Below are 15302 nucleotides of genomic sequence, written 5' to 3'. Positions count from 1 at the left end.
CAGTAAAGGCGAGTCTATATATAATCCCCCCTTCCCATCCCGCCAGAGCAGTCCTCCTAAAGGAGATGCATAAAAGAAAGAAGATAGCAGTCGTAACAATATCCTCATACACTTTGTAGTGTTGGGTGGGTATCATAACAAATTCCTTCACAGAAAACAAAACACCAATAGCAATAGTAATAATATTGATGGTGAGAAAACCTCTTGGTTTCCATATTCCATCATCTGGGCGCCTCCCAATTGAATGGTTTTTTTTTGGGTTCTTCGTTCTTCGTTCTTCGCTCTTCGCTCTTCGCTCTTCGCTCTTCGCTCTTCCTCTTATGCCTCTTCCAAATATATGAGGAGTACATTCTGCCCCCTATCTCGCTCGTTAGGAGGGGCGTCATCTTAGCCCATGCATGGAATCCACTTTCCCGAGGCTCTATGCTCTTCTTGTTACAACTTTTTGCTTGCATTTTTTTGAGGGGGAGAGAAGGGGATTCTCTTTTTCGGGATAAGTCACACCAGTAGTGTAACTGCATTAGTTCCGTAAGTGAGAGATCCCCGAGACAGAAGAAGCCGACCAATAGTTCATATGCGTAGGGTATCATCAGGTAAAGAAAGATAAGTTGGCATTGCGAGCAATCAGTGAGTCGTGATGCAATTTTCCGTCACTGAGTGGTGGCCTGGGTTCCGTTTGATGTTGAAGGGTCAAAACATTTCGGCTGGTTATACAATCTCTGAATAGCAGTGTCAGAGTTGATTTGACGACTGTTATTGTTGCTGCATCGACATCTGTGCCTGTTGTGCCTGCTGGTTCTGTTGCGACTGGAGCTGCAGTCGGACCATCTGTTTGAGCAAGGCACAATCTTCACATTTGACGAGTTTCTCCAGTGTCCGAACTCTGTCAGTCAGCCGCTTGATTTCGTCCGTCATATGCCGCATTGACACCTCACTTTGGTGCACATAGTTGACTGCGTCGGTCATAACGTCCGACTTCCGCACCCTCGTGCGCTGGTCATGCGCATTAGGGGCTTCATCGGTGGACAAGCCAGCCATGCGCGTGGGCGATCCAATGGAACTGAGAGTCCGGTGCAACTGCATGATTTTCCCATTGAGGTTGTCGCGGTATCTTCGTTCGACAATTGAATGGGCTTGCTTTGCCCGAGCCTGTGCCGCTTCTTCGTCGCTCGAGGAACCCTTGCGTGCCCGTCTGCCTCGAGTCTTCAGTAGGCTGCTGTCACTGCCCCTTCTCAATTGCCTGGCATACCCTGAACCGGCGTGCGATGGTCTTCTGACGGGCTTCTCATCCGTATTGGAAAGCTGTGGCGAAAGAGTGGATCCTGACAAGCTGAAGTCTTCCATTTCGGGTTTTTCGAGAAGCTGCAAGCATGCGGGTACTGCTCCGCAGGTCCGCGGAGAGGTGCTGTCATCCTGCATTAGGTTCAGGCCACATGAGAAGGACGGGTCGTTCTGTTCAAAACCGGGCTCGGTCTTGATTGGGAAGTCGGCAAACTGTCGAGCATTGTCTGCTGGGACAGATGGGGTGCTGAAGAATGGCTGAGAGGAGATGGCATCGCCTGTTCCCGCCAAGCCCGAGTCCGGTTCGGTAGCATCGAAGTTCAAATACTGCGAATAGTTGGGCGACGGAGCAGTCTGCTCGCATGAAGGCACAAGGTCAGGATCATAGTAAGCCTGATCTTTGGAATACTGAGGATAGCTCCCGAAGGAGTTGTTGTTTGTGGCGAAGTCAACACCAGTCCAGCATGGTTGCTATGTACACTTTAGTGAGTGTGGCAAATGACAGACGTAGAAAGTTCGACGTACTTGATCCGCGTAGGACGGTCTTTGATACTGGGGAAAGGTTTGTGCGAAGGACATGGTAGGTCAAACCTTGAGTGCCGGTAGATTGAATGTGTGATGAGTAGAAAGAGATCCTTGAACAGTGGGTTGATTTGTAGACATGGTGGCACAATTGTCTCTTCATGGTGGAAAGGCCATGCTTATTAGAATGATCTCACAGTATAGGTCGTGACAAGGCATGACAAAGGCAGTCCGAAGTAGCCACGAAATTCTGTCGCAATCCGCTTCGCTAAGCTCTTTCCATGCCGAACAAGGTTCCGGGAATCAAAAACAGCTATCAGACCACCACGCACCCATGGACAAGAACGGGAAACAGAATACGGTAGTCTCCGAGGAGAACACGTGGGTGCTATTGGCGAGGAGAGGAAGCGAAGGAGAGAAGAGGGAGAGGGTGTTTTGCGGGTCAGCTGAGTGACCAAGACACAAAGGGAGAGAAGGCTCCGTGGTGGGTCTCTGTGGTTATGGGTTCTTGGCACTGACAGGGTTCTGCTCCGGGTTTCCTCCTGGGGCCGCCGAAGTGCGGAAAGGGGGCGCTCGACGTTCTACCAAGTACAAGTAGGGCCTTTCTCGGGGCTCGGGGACCGGGAAGCTAGGAGGCTTCAGCCATGGACACCCCTAAGGCTACTCCGTGCTAGGCGCCACTTCTAGGCCTGAAAAGCCTGGACAGCTCCCCAACAGCGCCCCCAACTACTTGTGTATGAGGCACATTACATATTTGCAGCACCAGGAAATTTCCCAATCCGGCAATTTGCCAATTCTCTCTCAATTCTTTCGAGAAAACAAGACGTTACGACTTCGAGCACTACTCGAACCCCATCGTGGGACATTGTAAATCGGCCCAGCGGACACTCCTCGTATATCGACATCTGCTCTTGCACCGGGGATCTGGCCACGACGCAAAATTGGCACGGCAAGGTTTGTCCATGTGCTTGAATGACCTTCACCGAGCTCGGCATACACTGCAGAGTACCTTCAGTGCAGGAAATAAAATCCCAATCTTGACTTTGACCAGCGGACACTAATGATAATAAACCAACACTGGGTCTTGAAGGAAAACTCTTCGTGCTGCAAGAGGGAGGCCCGCCCTATTTGTCTCCCTCGGAGACGCAGCTAACTCGGACATCTTGATCCGCGAAACTAATGTGTTTCCTGTACCACGTCATCTCACAGAGTTTCAGGACACAGACTACTTTGGTGTCCAGGACTATTATCGTGGTAGCTACTAACTAGTAGATTCCAATGGTCCAATGGTCCAATGCTCAATGCACTCGGGATGACTCAATCGTGCTTGCAGGGTCATATTGGCTTTCATGAGTGAATTGTCCTGGATTTCGCTTGGTATGTTGACATACTCACCTGATTTGCGCCTCACGCCATGTCCAACACCACAACACCACGAGGACAGAATTGTACGGATCTTGCCGGCGCTTTCGCATCCCAGAGCAGGACCACCACGTGTTTCGATGAGGGCTAAATCACGAAGCAACTGATGGATTTTTCGACCCTGATATAAACTCGTTGGCCATAGGTTGGTAGGGAGCGAGACTATCAACAACCAATTCGACTCGAATTGATATACAATTTTGCCAACAAAACACTCCGCGAAACACCGACAATGAGGTTCAGAACAAGGGAACTCGACTTGGTAAGGGCCATCGATGAGACCTTCCTTCGAATTGCCGAAATCGGACTGCGTGTCCTGGAAGGCGTTTGGTCGATCATCATCATAGGCTTCGTCGCCGCCGTCATGAATGGTCTATCAAATGCAGATGCCGACGTACCGCGGAAAGCGACAGCGACAGTGGTAATAGCCTCTATCTGTACCGTCTATTCGGGCGTCACAATCTTACCCATGTTCTTCGGAGGGGCCTTGTTCTTCTCGCTTTCATTGGTCTTCGATATCCTCTTTATAGCCGCCTGGGCAACTTTGATTGGTCTTTGGGATGGTGATGCCACGGATTCATGCCGCCACTTCAAAACCAAGTACTTTGACGCCAAGCCTTCAAAAGGATACTTCCAAACTGATTGCGAGCTGGTCAAAGCCATGTTTGCATTCATGATTGTCAATCTGTGAGCAAAACAGCCGGTCTCTAATTTTTCCACCAACTGTTCTTGCTGACTTCCCTGGGTAGGGTATCATTTTTGGCATCAGCAGTGATCGCCTTCTGCCTGCGTTTGATCGAGCTGGACATTGCTATGAGCTGGAGAATCCCTCCACTGGTGGACAAGTTTGACAAGCGGGGAAGACAAGCAGTACACTGTAACTGCTGCAAGCACAACAAGAACAATCCGTCACCGCCGCGGAGCTCTACCGCAGAGAGCACCGCACCATTGGTGTAACGACACAAAACACTCTAGCATCTTTTTATTTCCGAGGAGTTTGCTTGCTTGATTGCTCGGTTCGGTTTTTGAAGACCTGACGAGGACCCACTCTGGCAGGAGCAGCGGTCCGCCCACGTGGGTGGCTGAAGTGTAATATTTTGGCGTCGATGGAAAAGTAAATCATGTGAAGTGGGAGTACGAAAACAGTCGATTTATCCTTCACATCATGAATGGCTGCTGAAGGGCAGGGCGGTATTCTGTTACTTTGTTGCATGTGGTAGTTCGGACAGGTCAAGGCGTGTATTGTACCGCAAGAGTAGTCTTGCGAGTGAGAGCGAAAAGCGGGAAAATACAAGCACGATAGCCGGAGCAGATCCCAGGGGTTTTTTTATAGCAAGTATGTGGATCAATCCTCCAAGAACAATGTATGTGGTATGGATGTGGATGTATGTATCTGGCGGAAGCGCCGTAGCAATCGGCACTCCCCTTTCCAACTCCTTTGCAAGGGAAGTCTTGTGCTCTGCCGCAACATACGCTAGCTACCGATACAAAACACATTGTCAGACTACGAAGGAGTAGGCCAGGCCCTGAGCATGCCGTTGCGTCGCCGACGAAGGCCGTACCTGATGTGGATTTGGGAACTGGGGGTGCATTTGCGCGGGACTGAGAAGATACGGGTTTGAGGGCAATACACAGTACTCTCTGTACGGAGTAGCTTTGTCATGATGTTTTTTTTGGGGAGTTCTCTTTTTACAGCTCTGAATCAAACTAGTTTGTGCAGTGGGTATCATTGATACGTACATATGTACATATATACATTGGTAATTGGCGACTCTGCCCTGCCTCGCCCTCCTAACGCCGCGGGGTTCTGTCTTTCAAGAACACACTCACACGGCCTTAGCCTTGAGCAACAGGGAATGCTCCGATGTCCTGGTGGTCAGCTGTCTCAACCTCCGATGCTACTTAGTATCGGGGGAGAACTATCTGCCGTTGGTACATGGGGTAGAGTCATGTCGAGAAACCAGAGACAAGGTCGTTGGAGGGTTTTGGTCCATGATGTCGAGAACGAGGTGCTTCCAAATCCTGAACATTGCTTTCCCATGCTGGCACAGAAGCCACGACTACTGGGTCGACAATGAGGCTTTGAAATCAATCTCCATTCCCAATCTCGGATGGCCCCAGACTCCTTGCTGCTGTGCCGGTTTCCCCCTTTTCCAATCCATCTCGTCTTTCAATGCCTCTAGCAATTTGATTGCGAGGCGGACATTAAAACTGGGATCATAAATTTCCAAAAATCGTCAAGTGGCTCAACCGATCGTGGGGTGGATTCCCCCAGAGGGAGCAGGGAACTTGCTGGGATAAATAATCAAAAAAAAAGAGAATCGTGAGTGAGAGGGTCAGCCGAAGGCTTCCACGAACAGGTGGGCCTCTTGTTGCTGGGACCAGACTCTCGGTTGCTGAGCCCAAAGCAAGTGGTCATCGTTGCTGTGGTTGTATGTAGGTGTCGAGTCGGCGAAGGGTTTTGAGCAGCTGCGTGCGTAGTGCAAGTCTGATCGTCTCTCATACTGGCCGTATGTGTAGCCTGACTCCATGTAGCCGTCATAGCCGTTGTAGTCATACTCGTTGTCATAGTCGTAGTCCTCGTCGGATTCGGTGCTGGAGTCGCTCTCTGTTTCTTCCCAGTGGCTGTCTCGTGCGCCCACCAGAGTGGTGGTCACCACGACACCACAGAGCCGGGGTGATTTGAGCTGTGCGTAGCCATTGAAAGATGCATTGTGAGTGAGTTCCAGCGACGTGTGTGATGGCTCGGGATCGCGTTCATCCTCGGGCACAATGTCGACAATGTCATATAGAGAAACGTCTGCTTCCACGTCTTCTACTTCTTCGATTGTCGCCGACTCAGAGTGATCGATTTCGGGACTGTAGTCATGCATGTGATCGAGGATGAATTTCGTGGCATTGTCATACACTGCCGCATGGCAGACGAGTCTATGAAGCTGAGGGACAGTCTTGGCCGCTTCTTTCTGAATCTTTGACCTGGCCTTGGTGCCTATTTCATATGCTAGTCGCCGCGATTGGGAGACAGAGCATGACGAAGACCGGATCGACGATGTGTTTTGGAAGGAATAGCGGCTCTTTGAGTAATCCATTGTAGTGTTGAGGTAAGTTGCTACAGCTATAAGACAACAAACGCTGGCAGTAATGCAAAGGCTGATGCTCAAGAACGCTCACAGACTTGGTGGCAATGGGAATCTAAAAGCCGGCAGGGGCCAGTCATTAAGTATTTCTCTTCTTTGAAGCTCCAATGCTGCATTCGTATGATATGATTTTCCATTGACAATATCATCCCACGGTAAAGGCGGGGATACCAATCAGATGAGTCGCAATATGTCCGAAATCAAGACAATGGTTTTGCACAACACGCACACAGTTCGGAGTACGTGGCCGTGCTAACATAATGCAGCCCCGAGCAACGACATGTCAGACTACTGCCCGCGGGGCGCATTGTCGCGAGGTAGCAACTGAGGAGTCGTGGCGTGACGGGTGGTGGTGTGACGGGTCTGGGTTCAGAACTGACTAGGACTGACCAAGGACTAAGCCAATATTACTAGCCTCACTCGGCCATTGGCGGTTCGGAGTCGGTATCAGTCACAGCAAGCCACAGGGATGGCAGGCCACCTCGCTGCGAGATCAGGTGTATCGGACATCTCCAGACTCCAGACTCCAGAGTCCAGACTTCGGAGGATTTGCTCACGCAGATCGTTTCCACGGGGATTGCTTCAACCTACCGAGTACCTTCCCACCATTGCTACCATTCGAACGCGACCCAAAGGCGCCGATTGCAACCCGCGATGGCGACGAGGCTGCTTGTTGTTTGACTCCAGGGAAGAGGACAGCTGGCTATCTACACGGCACCTCTATTGTGGACCCTTGAGCTGGACGATTTGGAGCAGCAGCAAGTCAATTCCGGGTTGGGTGATCGTTCTGCAGGGCTCTTGAGTGAGGAGTGAAGCTGCCAACCACCGCAATGGTAATGGAGATTTTCCCACCAGCAGCCACAAGGCTCTCGGAGCAGTCGATATCTGTTGGATACCATTCGGCAAGGCTGGTATTTCCACCGAAGTTGATCTGAGATTCACGATAAACTTCTTCTGGGGAGTTTCAAGGGCGACCAGGCTGCGATCCATGTCTTGGTAAGCTCTCCCATTTAAGCCGTTTAAGCGTTAGATTGCTGCCCATCCCCCTGGACAGCTTGGCGTCAGCATGCCTAAAGGTCCTTAGAAGATTCTTGGCCCCTGTCTTTTCGTCTGGCTAGCTAGGGTTGGGCCGCCCCTTGACATTTCCAAATTCTTCAAACGGGTACGGCATCTCTTCAGCCGCCCAGGCTGGTCTTTGTCACAGTGCCCCTTTCAACTGGCATCAGAGACCAAATGAGAGTTTGACACCAGGTGAGGTCAAAGACTGTTAGGACAATATGTCTCCATAATGTTTCTGAGAGCCCTGGTCGAGGCCCATGCCCAGGCCCGGGCTTTGGAGCTGTTCGGTCTTGCTCTGCTCTCTAGCAATGTATATACTGAATCGAACAGCACAACCCACATGCCGTTAAGCGACAATAGGATCGATCCAAACCGCATTACGATCGGCCAGACAGCCTCCGTACTGACTGATCTGCGGAAATCTCATCCGGGCAAATGTAAGGAGCCAGGGCGGGTGGTGGTGAGCGTAATTCGGCGCACTGTCAGGCCACATGTGGCGCAACAGTTCGAGACATTTTCACACCAAATGGCCTTCCTGGCTTTTCTCACAAGCAAGCCCGTCCATTGCGGGGAGGCGAGGAGTGTCCAGTCACGCTGTGGCTAAGACCACCGCATCGCAAGGCTTATTATGCGAGGCAAGAATGCCGGCCGTGTTCATCGCACTTTGCCTTATTGTTCACTCCGGGCTCTTGAAAACCTGCTCAAAAGCCAACGGGATTTATCAGATTTAATCCTTTTTATCGTCCACTATCATCAATGTCGCGCTCGATCGGTTTCAGCGGGAGCCAGTCTCCTACCTCCTTGGCCGAAGCGTGCAAATTGGCATGGCACACCTTTTATGGCATGCAGAAGGCGTCCGAAGACTTTGAAAACCTCCGATTTGAAGTGTGGACCATTGCCATCAGCCTCGACTCCCTACACAGCGTCGGGAGCACATCAGTACTCATAGATCGACAACCGGATCACAAACGCTGGGCATTGACGTTCTCGAAGATTCTAACCTCCTTGAACGCTGCCCTACGACCTTTGTACAACCTGGTGAAGTTGTACCTTTCCAGCTCAACCAGGGACCGCGCAGCCGTGAAGCAATGGCTCACAAACACAGATATGAATTACGAAGGTCTCACCGTCCAGGACTTCAGGAGGAAATTATCCATGCTGGTTGAGAGTCTCAATGTGTTTCTTTCCAGCCTGACACATGCGGAGCTCGCTCGAGCCAGAGCTGTTAGCGAAACTGAAGAGTATAGAGTCCTCTCCGAAGTCACGAGAAATGTCCTTCAGAAGTGGGATCAAGACAGGTCGATTGCCGTACCGCAAGACCCCGGCAGAGCCGCAAAATCGATTGAGACTGTCACGTTCGCCGTCGCCAACGACAACCTCAAAGAAAACACCACGTCGCCGCTGCGGGGTGATTCCGCAAGGCCCAGGTCGCAGGATGGATATCCCACGCTCTGGCCCACACACCAGAGGCCTGAGCATCACACCAATCTCGGCCACCCTGCCGAGACATTGAATCTGGACGGGATCGAAACAGGCTTCCGCAAGCACATGAACGCCATGCGTCGCATTCGAGACCAACTCCGCCTACAGAAGGAGAACAAACACCATTTATCTAGCCAAAAATCGACACATTTCCCAGAAACGACTGGTGACGCTCCTATCACTCCAATCACCCCATCGCATGGCACAATCCCTGAGCAAAATCCGTCGTCAGAAATGGCTGCCGACCATGGCTATGCCTCGAGCAGTGGGACAAGCTCGATGCAGACCTCCGAATCCGGAAGTGTGATATCCTCCGGCTTCCAGGAGGAGAGGCCGAAAAGTCCCCCGGTGCCGGTGACCGCCAATCATACGCGATCGTCGTCTGGGGATCTTGGGAGGAAGAGAGTACGGACTCAGGATATCCACGTCGGACGGGACAGTGACGACTGGCAGAGGCATCGAAAGCCTCGTAAAACGGCGTTGGAAGAAATGCTCACTGCTGCCTTGTTCTTCGACAGTTGAGTGCACTGAACGAGGGACAGAGGGTCGGCGGCAAGTGGGGGATATACGATGGGTTGGCCGGGCTAATCTCAGTACGACGAGGAAAAATTGATGTCATGCATGGTGACGGCGCCTGTTTTCCTTCTGGGTAGTTTTTGTTGGATTTGGGTTTATTTTAATGGCGAAAACACCCCCAGGAGAAACAGACTGGACGTTTTAGTATGTTATGTTGTTCAGGCCAGACACGAAGGATACGTATGAAATGGACTCATTTGGGCGTTTTGGGGAATACCGTGATACTAACGCGTTCCTTTGGTTGATTCTTCTTGTAAGTCTTCGTCGTCGCCGCCACCCTCGTCGTATATCAGCATGAACTTGTAAAGGCTAGTGAAGCCCAGTACACTCTCCACTCCCACCCGAGGAAAGATTTCGAAAAATCTGCCATGCCAACCCGGCATCCTCGAATCACTTGAAGGGTTCGAGAACAACAAACACAAACGCCATGCAGCAAGATAGGAGGGGCAACGGTGGGACTCGTACAGTCAGTTGCCTTTAGCGAGGTCCCTTTTTCTTTTTCGTTGTTTGGAATGACTCCCGCATGGGCACGTATATACCTAGAAACCCCAAACGTATATTATGATATATGTATTTATAGAAAAGTACATTTACGTAAAGATGTGACGGTTTACCTGGATGGACACTTGATGGAATAACTACGTAGATTCTCTTCTTTCTACGGAAGTGATCAAAGACAGCATTCGTGTAGTCAGGATGAATATGTGTATGTTTGTATGTATTACCATTATAATTGTCTCTGAGTGTAGATCGGGACCTATCCCCTCTCTCTCTGTCCCTTGTCCTTGCGTGGCTGTCGATATTATACCACTTGGGTTAGATTCTTCTGCCTTGCAGCTTGTGTGTTGTATCTTGTATCCTCTGTCTCGTGCATAATTCTTTTCTTGAGTCTTCAAAACACTTTCCAAAAAAAAAAAGCTGATAGACTTCAGCGCTTGTGTCAATAATTCGTACATGTAAGCGACACATGCCCATGTGCCTCATTGTGTCGTGAACTCCCTGACGCCCTATCCCAACTCCAAATCTCAATGAATTATCCCCAGTGGGTCACCTAATCCGTCCAATCGGTAGTTTCGCTCGCTTGTAACGCATCAGGTGAACAGTATTGTTGTGCGTTCGATAGCCAATCTGATATGATCTGATCTCGTCGGTCCTCTCTTCTATCTCTCCCTCAGGCGTGTCCCCCGTTCTTGGAGTCTTGCCATTGTTCCCACATTTGCTCGAAACCGTCGAACCAAGCTGCCCCGTAGTTGTGTGGTTGGTGTTGTTGCTCGTACTGCACTCTCTGGTTATTGAGGTTCTCGAACCACGAGTCGCCGTAGTTGTGTGGTTGATGTTGTTGCTCGTACTGCATTCTTTGGGTGTTGAGGTTCTCGAACCACGAGTCGCCGTATCCATGCATGGTCTCCATATTCATTGATGATCTGCTGGTTTTGGAGCTAAGACTTGAGATATCTGATGATCCCATAAATAGATGATTGTATTGGTGTTGGACTGTTAGCTCGGTCAGATCTTGGTGAGATGCCTTGATGGCGTTGATGTCTGTGTTCTGGATTGCTTTGTCTATGGTATGGTGAAGTAAAAGGCCTCAAAGGGGGGAAGGAAGAAGCCTATCTTATACTCCTGGCCGAAAGTGATACCACAAACCCACAGTGTTACATTGTTTCCCCGTTTGTAAAGCCTCGTCAAGGCTGGAACGGCGAAACCCGAGCGACATTCATGACAAAGAGATCCATCACAAGCCGCAACGCCAACAGGCGACAGGCTGGCGATCCATGGAGGGTCATCATGAGCATCAGCATGAGCATCAGCATGAGCATCAGCATGAGCCTGAGCATTGGGTGATGCGGCCGATCCGTCCAGACGACGTGGACGCGCGGTTTCCCTGTTATTTGCTCCAACGTACGGTATGTGATAACAAGGCCAAGCCAAAGACGGCCCAGGCACTGAGGGGGAAGGTGACAGTCACGCCACGAGTGATGGGCGCGTGGTCTGCGCCAAAGGAGTGACATATCCGGGCGAGAAAAGGCCGGGCGATTCCTTGTCCTGATGGATTGGCCAGGGCCGTACTCGGTATTATTTGCCCCTCTCTGCTCCATCCACGACGACGAGCCTTGGCCGGGAACGAAGAGTCTCTCTGGCTCACACCACCCACAGCCACCTACAACTCCTCGGAGAAGTTGGTTGGCAGCTCGACTTTCCGTCTACTTGTTAGTCCGTATTCTCAGAGCTCCCAGCTATTCTTCGGCTGATCCCTCCTCCACCGCTGTTTCGTCAAGTCACGGGCTCTTCCATCCCTTGTAATATGCTCTACCGAAGAAAAATCCGCCTCTCGTTCACAAATTTCCCCAATGGAAATCTCTCATTGAGTGAGTAGTTTGGCACCGCAGCACACAGCCACGGGCCTCGGGGATCGGTACGATCCTTTTATTCCCCAGTACCCTTTTTTGCTGGTCACTCCGGGACATGCTTGTTACACTGTCATCGTCCGTGATAGACTCCAGAGCGCCAATGACTGATTGAGACGATTGCGACGATTTGATATAGCGAGGTAGATGCCCCTGGATAAACGGGACAACGTTACTTGTGTCCCTGATTTCACACGTCGACTGTGGGATCAGCATCAGATGCACCAACGTTTGTCCGGATCGCGAATCGTCATGGCGTCTGCCTCTCACTAGATGTCCATGCCCAACACTCTTGCTCCATGGTCCTAAGACCCTTGTTTTGCGTTGCTCCATCTGGGCCCAAGTCATCGTCTTTTATATCCGTATATATTCCCTATAAGTGCCAAATGGAGAGCCCAGTCAAGATCTCTCGTCGCTGCTCCGGCCCTCGACTTAGGAGTAGGGGAGTCAAACCTCAATATGCGAGACCGCTTTCCAACCTTCTCTGGGATAATGCGATGTTTCTAGTCATTTTAGGTACCTGTGAACTCCGGAACTCGCCCTTCACAGCATTCCCCTTCAGATGGAGCTCAATGTCGCTGATGACGTCTACAATTGGGATGAGAAACTACGCGGTTGGCGAAGCCATCGCATTTTCCACCCTGGACGGGGCATGTATCACGACGTCCGTCGCAGGCTTCCCTACTATTGGAGCAACATCACAGATGGTTGGGCATACCACACCTTGGCCTCAGCCGTGCGGGTGTATTTTGTAAAGCAAACAAAGCCCGCCGGAGGACGAAGAAGCTGGTGTCCACGATATGTCCACTGATAATGTCCTCTCAGCCTTCTGCCTGCTCTGGCCTTCCAATTGGACATGAACCACAACACGAATGGGTTCTATGGCGTTAACGAAGCCTTGCTGTCCCCGTCCTCGCCGCAGTCGTCTTCAGTCTGCTGTCGGTGCAGCCCATTACTGTTGTCAGCATCACCCTTTTGATATCGCTGTTCAACTATACAATTTTCCACATCATCCAGATGCACGATGTAGCCATCTATCCACAGTTCATGGTCTGGGTACGGACTATTGCCCCTTTCTCATACCTCCCTTCCTGTGATCCGTCTCAGGCTCACTGACTGAATACATGCCAGGTCGGCATTCGGAGTGCAGTCTTCCACTGGTTCACGGCCATCCTCAACCTGCGTCACTACACGCTGACCGTCACCGACTTCTCCTCAGAAACCTTTGCCTTGTACGTAGGCACAATCTATATCATCAAGGGCGTAGAAGAACTCGGCGTCAATTTCTACGACGGCAAGTTCCTCAACGGGTTCGCATCCGTCATGGTTGCCATCCTCTACACGCTGTCCATCTATTTCCTTGGGTACATTGGCTCGACGACCTACTTCAACGGCATGGTCCGCGCTTTGCTCTCCGACTACGCCTATCCCATCGCGACCATCTTCTGAATGGGGTTCTCGCACTCTTCTGGCAATCTCGCTGCTGTGGACTTCGAGCGTCCTCCTGTGACGAGCTCATTCCGTCTGACGATAAACCACCCTTGGGTCGTCGAGTTCTGGAACATCCCCGTCCAATGAATCTTTGTCGCGGCGCCCTTCGGACTCCTCATGAATTTACTCTTTTACTACCACCACAATGTCAGTTCACTCACCGCGCAGGCAAGATCCTTCCCGTTGAAAAAGCCCGCTGTATTCATTGGCATTTCTTCCTCCTCGGATGGACGAGTCTGGTGGCTGGCTTCCTCGACATCCCGCTGCCCAACGGCCTGGTCCCTCAGGTACCCGTGCATTGCTTACAAACTACGTCGAAGACGTGCGAGAAATTAAAACCAACGAAAGTGCGGTTCTCGTCCGCAAGGAGACCCGGGCCGAGTCTCGCACGGAGCAGCGAATCAGCCACCTCCTCATACCGCTGGCCATCATCGGGACAATGACGCGACCATTGCTGGCCCTGCTTCGCCTCATGCCGCGAGCTCTCTTCAGCGGCGTCTTTTTCGTGGTCGGATGGGGCTCCATCGAGAGCGACAGGATCGTGAAGAAGATCCTCTTCCTCCTCCGGGAGAGGCGATAGGAGCTCGAGGTTATGGACAACATGACGGCGACGAAAGAAGTGGTCCTCCTGATCCTGGGTGGCAAATCTGAATTACCAGAAGTCCGCCTGGAGAGAGAGAGAAAAAAAAGAAAGGGACGAAGAATGTGGGAGGGCTGGGGACGATGAAGAGGGGAAGTAAGGGGTGGAATGGACAGACCAGGTAGAACCCGACGATGATGATCTCCAGTTGCGCCGCCGGATCACCTCAAGAGAGGGCAGGGAGACGGCGCGCCTCGTGCACCAAACCGAGATAGAGCGCGCGAGGCGGTGGTGCCAGATCGAACAGGACCACGGCTACGGTTGTCAGGAGGGTAAGGAGCGGGAGTCTCCCAAGGTAGAGAAGCAGGGGGTTAGGTCCGGCCACCAACACCTCATCTATGTCCCTATGGTTGTTCACTTTGTCCTAGCCTCGTTCTCGTCAGGGGTGCTCCCAGTCCACGACCATCTCTATCTTCATCTTTGTCTCCATCTCGATTTTTGTTCACACAGCTGGCACCAGCCTCGTCAGCGGGTCAGCTACATAAATGTCGGAGACGGTGTTGGAACCACCGCTGTCATTGCGCCGTTACGTTTGCTTTCGGCGTCAATCAGAGCAGAGCAGGAGTAGTCGAACTACCTGGACGGTCCGTCTACAGCACGACATAACTTAACGTAACACAGCATGAACCGACACGACACAACGCGGTATGGCGTGGCGGAGGAGAGCACGGTATGTATGTATTATGACATGACATGGTACTGCACAAAAAGCACGATACCGCTCCGTTGTAGGACGACCTGCACCTCAGCTGATTTACTCTACTCTACTCTGCTGTCCTCTGCTCTGAGGGGAACGAGAACGAGGTGGGTTTAAAAGTGACACGAAGCAATCAATGGAGGAGGATGGCGGATGGCGGATGGTGGATAGGATAGACCTTGAGGGCCATCGGATTGGATTGTTCTTCTCTGCTTTACCTTACTTTGCTTTACCCCCTTTTTCCCTTTCCTCTCCTCTCCTCGGGCCTCTCATTCTCCGCTCTCATTCCCATTCTCCATCCCTCTCCGTCACCGCGCGTAAAGTCGAAGCCAGACCAAAAAGGCGTGGAAGAAGCCGAGAGTCTCTCTACGAATCACACAGTATAGTGCGTCCACAAAGTGCATCCTGCCGAGATGGGTGTACAGAGTATGCAATGCTTTGTATGTACGACAAAGCGTGAAAGGAACAAGCAAACAAGCAAACAAACAGACAGACAGTGACGGAGCAGAATATGATGGAAGATATGATTGACGGAATAATTTGGTTGTTTTGTTGTTTGCTTGTGTGCGTCAGAAACGCAGTTTCAT

The 15302-nt window shown here is 51.3% G+C and overlaps 7 protein-coding genes across 7 annotated transcripts; 4 read left to right on the top strand and 3 right to left on the bottom strand.

The window, feature by feature from the left end:
- Positions 1-753: 753 nt before the first annotated feature.
- On the bottom strand, positions 754-1860 carry Z519_11599 (uncharacterized protein; the record flags this gene model as incomplete). Its single annotated transcript, XM_016769310.1, has 2 exons — positions 754-1752; positions 1807-1860. The coding sequence occupies 2 exons, from the start codon at positions 1858-1860 to the stop codon at positions 754-756; spliced, it is 1053 nt and encodes a 350-aa protein (XP_016614294.1).
- Positions 1861-3457: 1597 nt separating this feature from the next.
- Z519_11598 (uncharacterized protein) lies at positions 3458-4182 on the top strand (the record flags this gene model as incomplete). The annotated part of the gene is made up of 2 exons (XM_016769309.1): positions 3458-3912; positions 3975-4182. The coding sequence occupies 2 exons, from the start codon at positions 3458-3460 to the stop codon at positions 4180-4182; spliced, it is 663 nt and encodes a 220-aa protein (XP_016614293.1).
- Positions 4183-5561: 1379 nt separating this feature from the next.
- On the bottom strand, positions 5562-6314 carry Z519_11597 (uncharacterized protein; the record flags this gene model as incomplete). The annotated part of the gene is made up of 1 exon (XM_016769308.1): positions 5562-6314. One exon carries the CDS (start codon positions 6312-6314, stop codon positions 5562-5564), a length of 753 nt encoding a protein of 250 aa, XP_016614292.1.
- A 1863-nt stretch (positions 6315-8177) lies between these two features.
- Z519_11596 (uncharacterized protein) lies at positions 8178-9425 on the top strand (the record flags this gene model as incomplete). The annotated part of the gene is made up of 1 exon (XM_016769307.1): positions 8178-9425. The coding sequence occupies one exon, from the start codon at positions 8178-8180 to the stop codon at positions 9423-9425; it is 1248 nt and encodes a 415-aa protein (XP_016614291.1).
- Positions 9426-10650: 1225 nt separating this feature from the next.
- Positions 10651-10890, bottom strand: Z519_11595 (uncharacterized protein; the record flags this gene model as incomplete). The annotated part of the gene is made up of 1 exon (XM_016769306.1): positions 10651-10890. The coding sequence occupies one exon, from the start codon at positions 10888-10890 to the stop codon at positions 10651-10653; it is 240 nt and encodes a 79-aa protein (XP_016614290.1).
- Positions 10891-12449: 1559 nt separating this feature from the next.
- On the top strand, positions 12450-13336 carry Z519_11594 (uncharacterized protein; the record flags this gene model as incomplete). Its single annotated transcript, XM_016769305.1, has 5 exons — positions 12450-12638; positions 12674-12678; positions 12713-12796; positions 12853-12943; positions 13019-13336. The coding sequence occupies 5 exons, from the start codon at positions 12450-12452 to the stop codon at positions 13334-13336; spliced, it is 687 nt and encodes a 228-aa protein (XP_016614289.1).
- A 268-nt stretch (positions 13337-13604) lies between these two features.
- Z519_11593 (uncharacterized protein) lies at positions 13605-13958 on the top strand (the record flags this gene model as incomplete). The annotated part of the gene is made up of 1 exon (XM_016769304.1): positions 13605-13958. The coding sequence occupies one exon, from the start codon at positions 13605-13607 to the stop codon at positions 13956-13958; it is 354 nt and encodes a 117-aa protein (XP_016614288.1).
- Positions 13959-15302: the final 1344 nt, after the last annotated feature.

Source organism: Cladophialophora bantiana (assembly GCF_000835475.1).
Source record: "Cladophialophora bantiana CBS 173.52 unplaced genomic scaffold supercont1.23, whole genome shotgun sequence".
Lineage (NCBI taxonomy): Eukaryota > Fungi > Ascomycota > Eurotiomycetes > Chaetothyriales > Herpotrichiellaceae > Cladophialophora > Cladophialophora bantiana.
This window is presented reverse-complemented; position numbering and strand designations above follow the sequence as displayed.